Source organism: Silurus meridionalis, chromosome 6 (genome assembly GCF_014805685.1).
Source record: "Silurus meridionalis isolate SWU-2019-XX chromosome 6, ASM1480568v1, whole genome shotgun sequence".
NCBI lineage: Eukaryota > Metazoa > Chordata > Actinopteri > Siluriformes > Siluridae > Silurus > Silurus meridionalis.
The window spans coordinates 20,843,998-20,851,016 of record NC_060889.1 but is presented as its reverse complement, the minus strand read 5'-3'; the positions used below and the strand labels follow the sequence as shown (position 1 = coordinate 20,851,016).

Here is a 7,019-nt window from a genome sequence, read left to right as displayed (position 1 = left end):
TATTTGTGTCATTTCGCACTGGAAATACTGCACCGCTCAAACCGCCATGAGAAAATACGCTGGATTTAATATATTTTCCGTTTGCAAAAGTATGAAAGAGTCATTTAGTTATTGGTTGTTATTTATTTGGTGTGTGTGGGTGTAACAAGACTAGAAAGAATTAAAAGTGTAGGTTCATTATTGTTTACTTTTCATCCATAAAATACACACAGCACTTTTTTTTTCCACCAGAACATCTTGGTTTATTAAAAAAAAAAAAAATTTATAAAACACAAATGATTTCTTGAAGGAAATCGAAAAGTCTGTATAAACAGATCTTACCAAGGCGCCCATATAGAAAATCCACACACCAGTAGTCTCAAAGGCAAACGGAGCCCTGAGTAACAGTTGGTCGTCACTTTTCTATATTTATTCGACCTTCTTTTACTCTTATAGATATATACATTTCTATATCAACTTTTTACCATATACTGCCATGAGGCAAACTCTGCACAAGTACCAGATTTGTCAAATAATCAAAAATTAGCTTGCAACAATGCATTTTCTCTTACTAAATATCCTTTGTGCATGTGGATTTAAAAAATAATCCGTTATTTGCCATTTCACATACACAATTCATATACTCTACTTTAAATCTAGTCAAACTCCAAACCCCACAAATCCAGAACCTTGCCGCTGTTTGATCATCTCGGTTTGTTTGGCGTTAATGGTTCAGCTCCCTGCTCCTGAGAGAAGCCCTGACATCGAGCGAATGGCAAGCCAATGATAAAGAATGAAGGTAACAGGAATGTTTCTTTTGGGGTAAATTTTCTCCATAAAGCTTGTAAAATGCTGAAACGGACATAAAGAACTAAAACAGATTGTCATCACAGGACATGTAATGTTGCTAAATGAAACTAAATCTTGAATCTGGCTGTGAACCGGTAAATCACATCTGCTCAAAAACAATCTGTTTCTTAATGTGTGGAAAACTTTAAAAGAGAAAAAGAAATTAAATAAAAATCAGCTAAAACTGAAAAGCAAACATGCGAGAAAAATGATAAGTGAGAGGATTATAATGGTTGCTGGGCAATGCAGAAAAGACTACGTAGCTGTAATATGTTTTTTCACACGTTCGTAAGCTGAAAGCGACGTTAAATGATAACGGGTTCGCGTGTCTTCTCGGTCCTGCTTTCTTCGAATCCAATCGCTCCTCCAGAGACATTTGTTGACCAAAAGTTGTTGAAGGGAGGGAATGATCGCTACAAGAAATTCCTGCTGTTTCAAAGTGCCTGGAAAAACAAAACAAGTTGTTTATGAGACAAATTTCTCGACGCACACATCACAGCAACACAACCCGAGAAGAAATTATTTCCCTTCAAACGCTTGACGCGTTATCTAAGGATATTTCTTTGCTCTAAAAAAAAAAAAAAAAAAGTCTGTCAAATGTGCAGCGCAATATATCCTTGCGATCAGAACAAAACCACGCTGAGGAACGTCTCCCATTCGCTCACCTTGGCATGCGCACGGCTTAGTAATTATACCGAGCCCGGTCAGTGGGGGTGTCCCTGGAATGCGACACGCTGTACGAGCTGCTCCTCGAAACCGGGGAAAGACGCGAGCGCTCGTACGAGTAGCCCTCAGAGCCGGCGCCGACTCTTCGGATCGGGCTACGGTCCCGCGAGAAGTACGCCGAGGCCGCGGAGGACGGCGGCGGCAGAGCGCGTCTGTCATACGGGTCAAGGCTGGAAGGAGCCAACCGCATCCTTGAGAGAGAGGAAGAAGAGAGAGGGGGAGGAGGGGGAATGGAGATACGTCTATCCTCGAGATAGCTAGAACCCAAAGGCTGAGCTCGAAACTTCTCATAGTATTCAGCGGCATAGCGTGACGGATCACGCTCGTATGTGATGGATCTCTCGGTGTAGACAGCCGTCGGTTTGCTGAGGTACCGTGTTTCCGCAGTATAATCTCGTGAAATCCCGTAGCTGGGGGTGTAGCTCACTGTGGGGATAGGGGGCAGTGTTGCTGAATAGCTCCGGCTGGGGAATGCTGCAGGGACTCCACTGCTATAAGCAGGACCTGCCCTAGGGAAACCGCTGGTAGCACGGATTCCCCCCATGGGACTGCCGCCGCCGCCGCCACCGCCATAGCTACCGTTCTGACCGCGCCTGCAGGCTTTGGACCAGTGACCGGGTTCTCCGCAGACGTAACAGCCGGTTATGTCTCCCATGCCAGGCACGGTGCGGAGGCGACTGGTGGACAGTTGTACATTTATCACCTTGCCTTATGAGAGGAAGAGAAGACACGCAAGACATTGTAAAATTCGCTTTTTTCCAGCACACCCAAGAGCATGAACAAAACCCGAAAAAAAGCACTGACTCACTCTCACTGTGGATGCTGCATAGGCTACTCAGGAGCTAGCTGCAGAAATCTACTCACCATATATTTACTCACGATATAATTAACTGCAATCCGGGAAGCGTTTTAACACTTCTTCTTAGATAGGTGGTAGATCTATGTGCCTATTCAACTAGAACTACTAAAGCAGAGAAACTTTAATCTCTGTATAGCACTGCCTTCCTTCGTTTTCTGAAAGGGTTCACCTTGAAAGGTCGCGTTGTCCAGCGCACTGATGGCCTCCATCGCATCTTCCCTTCGCTCCATGTGCACGAAGGCATAATCCTTCACAATGTCGCACTCGACCACAGAGCCGAACTCCGCAAACTTCTCACGCAGCTCCTGATTAGTGCAGCTACTGCTAATGTTGCCTACGTGCAGTTTGGTGGTTCCTTTGGGCTTCCCTCGACTCATCTCCACATTGATGGCCTGGCCGTTCAGTTCGTGGTGGTGGAGTTTACGCACAGCCTCCTCGGCTTCCTTTTGCGTATCCATGTGCACAAAGCCAAAGTTTCTCAGCACGTCGCACTCCGCGACTTTGCCATACTGCGAGAAAAGACTGCGCAGGTCTTCTTTGGTCGCACTCGAGGAAAGGTTGCCGACAAAGATCTTAACCATCTTTACCGCCGATCTACTGTTCCTGGGTAGAAAGTATAGTTGCGAGATTCACGTTATACAAGTGTCCCTGAGCGCTAGAGCTTAGCTAGTTCGCTAACACTTCATTTCAACGTGGCTCTACTGAGCACAGAGTTTGCCGCATGTCTTGTCCGACCATGTTTGTTTTTATTCACGGCGAACGAGTTACGTAAAAATGTCAAACAAAACAAAACAGGACTCATTACAGACAGCGTTTAAACTTAGTGGGCCAACATGACAGAAAAGTTGCATTACCTGCATTATTGCCATGTTCGCAGTACCCACTGCTGAGGTTGCTGTGTGTGTTAAATTTGTGTGTGTTGAATTTGTTGTGAGCGTGTCCTAAGGTTGTTGAGTGTGTGTTGAGTTTACTGGGAGCTGAGGTGGTTTGTTTGTGAATTTGTTGAGTGTGTACCGAGTTTGTTGAGTTTATAGAATGTGTGATGAGTGTGTTGAGATTGTCGTGTGTGTTGAGATTGTTGTGTGTGCATGTGGTGAGATTATAGAATGTGTGCAGTGTGTTGTGATTGTTGTGTGTGTTGAATTTGAGTGTGTTGAATTTAAGTGTGTACTGAGTTTGTTGAGTTTATTGAATGTGTGCAGTGTGTTGTAATTGTTGTTGAGTTTATTGAATGTGTGCAGCGTTGAGTCCGAGTGTGTTGAGATTGTTGTGTGCAGTGTGTTGAGTCCGAGTGTGTTGAGGTTGTTGTGTGCAGTGTGTTGAGTCTGTGTTGAGATTGTTGTGTGCAGTGTGTTGAGTCTAAGTGTGTTGAGATTGTGAGTGTTGAGTTTATTGAATGTGTGCAGTGTTTGTTGTATTTGTGAGTGTTGAGTTTATTGAATGTGCAGTGTGTGTTGTATTTGTGTGTGTTGAGTTTATTGAATGTGTGCAGTGTGTTGTAATTGTTGAGTTTATTGAATGTGTGCAGAGCGTTGAGTCCGAGTGTGTTGAGATTGTTGTGTGCAGAGCATTGAGTCCGAGTGTGTTGAGGTTGTTGTGTGCAGTGTGTTGAGTCTGTGTTGAGATTGTTGTGTGCAGTGTGTTGAGTCCAGTGTCGAGTCCGAGTGTGTTGAGATTGTTGTGTGCAGTGTGTTGAGTCTAAATGTGTTTAGATTGTTGTGTGCAGTGTGTTGAGTCAGATTGTGTTGAGTCCGAGTGTGTTAAGATTGTTGTGTGCAGTGTGTTGAGTCCGAGTGTGTTGAGATTGTTGTGTGCAGTGTGTTGAGTCTGAGGGTGTTGAGGTTGTTGTTGTTGTTGTGTGCAGCGTGTTGAGTCTGAGTGTGTTGAGGTTGTTGTTGTGTGTTAAGTCTGTGTTAAGATTGTTGTTGTTGTGTGAAGTGTGTTGAGGCTGTTGTTGTTGTGTGCAGTGTGTTGAGATTGTTGAGTGCAGTGTGTTGAGTCCGAGTGTGTTGAGATTGTTGTGTGCAGTGTGTTGAGTCTAAATGTGTTTAGATTGTTGTGTGCAATGTGTTGAGTCTGAGTGTGTTGAGGTTGTTGTTGTTGTGTTAAGTCTGTGTTGAGATTGTTGTTGTGTGCAGTGTGTTGAGTCTGAGTGTGTTGAGGTTGTTGTGTTAAGTCTGTGTTGAGATTGTTGTTGTGTGAGTGTGTTGAGGTTGTTTGAGTGTGTTGAGGTTGTGTGCAGTGTGTTGAGATTGTTGTGTGCAGTGTGTTGAGTCTGAGTGTGTTGAGATTGTTTTGTTGTTGTTGTTGAGTGTGTTGAGATTGTTGTTGAGTGTGTTGAGGTTGTTGTTGAGTGTGTTGAGTCTGAGTGTGTTGAGATTGTTTTGTTGTTGTTGTGTGAGTGTGTTGAGGTTGTTGTTGTTGTTGTTGAGTGTGTTGAGATTGTTGTTGAGTGAGTGTGTTGAGGTTGTTGTTGAGCGTGTGTGTTGAGATTGTTGTGTGCGCGCGAGCAACGACGCGCATCTGTGTAAATATCCGGCCTTCGGGAAGTCACTAAAGTTAGTCAAACATCCGTCAAAACCGACCGCCGCCGTATTACACATTATTTTAAAATCATCATTTTCCTCAGACGGGGTTTTTTTTAAATAATTCTTTTATTAAAAATAAAAGTTTAGTTCGGCGCGGAAAACCCGTTTTTATCAACATGAAGTTAGCGATAGCTAGCTACCCAAGTTAGCTCTCCAAGAGCTGTAAATAAATCAGGAAGCAAAAAAAGAGCAGAGAATCTGCTGTGTATTACTGTCAGGTATAAAACACTGAGTAATTTGCAATGTTTTATCAGATCAAAATTCGTTTCAGACATCCTCCTCTTACCGTAGACACCAGTGCGAAAGCAACCGCCAAATGAATAAATCACGAAATGGCGTCGACAGGAAGTCGGAACAGCACTTCCGGTAGCGGGCACGCGCCGAGCAGGGCTTTGCCAGGTGTTGGGAAAACGTCGGGGGAAAATAAAATAAAATAAAAATCCACCCGCCGACGTGTACCCGGTTTATATATAAACAATAAACAAATCGGAAATTAATCATATCAATAATTACTAAAGCTTTAACTTTGTATCAATATGAAACCGCTGAACTGATGACGCACTTACTGTCCTGACTGAACTGCTACAGAGAAACTCCTTTCACTTCACGGTCCCCCAGAAATGTAAACAAAAAGGAAAAACAAAGTGACAAAGAAAAAAGGAAACGAGCCATAAACCCAGTGAAGGACTGAACATTTTAAACACATTGTATGGTCAACGTCGTCAGTATACTGTGTGTGAGATTGTACAAAATAAATTACAACAGCAGAACTTTTGGCAAAATATTTTTTATTGTGAAATTTCATTAATGGAATCTCGTCTAAAAAAAAAAAAAAAAAAAAAATGTATTCCAATATGCAACCTGCATGCATTTCATTTATTAAAAAACAGTTCTATAAGAAAAACAAAATATCCCCATAGCTCCCTACACCTACAGAACACCATCCCACATTAAAAAAGGCAGGTTTTAAAGAAAGAAAAAAAAAACTTTCTTTCGGCTTCTCCCGTTAGTCGCCACAGCGGATCCTCCGCACGTTTGATTTGGCACATGTTTTACGCTGGATGCCCTTCCTAACGCAACCTCCCCAATTTATCCGGGCTTGGGACCGCACTGAGAGTGGCTGGGGTTGGTTCCCTGACCGAATCGAACCCGGGTCGCAGCGGTGGGAGCGCTGCATCTTAACCACTAGACCACCAGGGGACCTTTAGGGGGTTTAGGGGTTTTAAAGAAAAAAAAAAAAAAAAAAAAAAAAGGACAAAACAGTCCCCTTTTTTTTATTTCCTCAGTACTTATGTCTATACTAGTCTGTAACTAGAGTTTCCTGATCAGCCAGCTTTTCCAGTTGTATTATGTTCATACACTTACAAAATATCAGCCCACCCTGAAAAAGCACTGTAATAAAGAATGAACTATGTTAAAGTTTCCAAACCTTCTACTCGACAGTCAAGAGTTTATACATTAAGTTTACATCATGCTAAACCCACCCACTCTAAAAAGAACACACGTCTTAGAAAATCTCTACCCTACGCTATACAACAGCTTACCATATCTTCAACTTCTAAAAGACATGCAAGATCATTAAAAACACCACATTCAACTTACCTGAGTTTGTGCCAGTCAACATTCTTTTTAATTACTCGAGGGGGCCGATAGCTTTATAGTGCACAAAGTTTGTCAATGAGGAAGTTAACCAGATTTCAGGCTTTGGACGGGACGATGTTAGATATGGTTGTTAGGCATGTGGAGACAGTGGGGTTTAAGTGTTAGAAGGGGGGGGGGGATACGAGGGGCACAATCTGACAGCGAGAATCGCTTAAGTCGTCATTACTGACACGTCTTTCCCATTGCAGTATGTTGCGTCGCTTAGACATCTAGCAGAAAGCTCCAACGGTGTTGCGCTTCTCACGCACGCTCAAATGACGCGTTTATCTTCAAACTGACACACTGGATTATTGATTTTTTTTTTTTTACTTAAGTGGTTTTAAAAAGGGATGAGAAAAATAAAACAAAGCGACGCA

The 7,019-nt window shown here is 42.9% G+C and overlaps 1 protein-coding gene across 2 annotated transcripts; it reads right to left on the bottom strand.

The window, feature by feature from the left end:
• Window positions 1–169: 169 nt before the first annotated feature.
• Window positions 170–5,620, bottom strand: LOC124387293 (RNA-binding protein 4.1-like). Of its 2 annotated transcripts, XM_046851538.1 has the most exons (4): window positions 5,288–5,620; window positions 2,583–3,016; window positions 1,494–2,262; window positions 170–1,271 (listed from the first exon to the last, which is right to left on the bottom strand). In XM_046851538.1, the coding sequence occupies exons 1-3, from the start codon at window positions 5,500–5,502 to the stop codon at window positions 1,511–1,513; spliced, it is 1,401 nt and encodes a 466-aa protein (XP_046707494.1). In that variant the 5' UTR covers window positions 5,503–5,620; the 3' UTR covers window positions 170–1,271; window positions 1,494–1,510. The 2 variants fall into 2 exon arrangements, with proteins under 2 accessions (XP_046707494.1, XP_046707495.1); XM_046851539.1 differs by lacking the exon at window positions 5,288–5,620 and having other exon boundaries at window positions 2,583–3,760.
• Window positions 5,621–7,019: the final 1,399 nt, after the last annotated feature.

Coding starts and splice junctions, on each gene's coding strand:
- LOC124387293 (XM_046851538.1), bottom strand. CDS start 5,502: ATGATTAATTTCCGATTTGTTTATTGTTTATATATAAACCGGGTACAC. Junction 3,017..5,287: donor CTTTCGCACTGGTGTCTACG/GTAAGAGGAGGA, acceptor CTTTCTACCCAG/GAACAGTAGATCGGCGGTAA. Junction 2,263..2,582: donor GGACAACGCGACCTTTCAAG/GTGAACCCTTTC, acceptor TCCTCTCATAAG/GCAAGGTGATAAATGTACAA.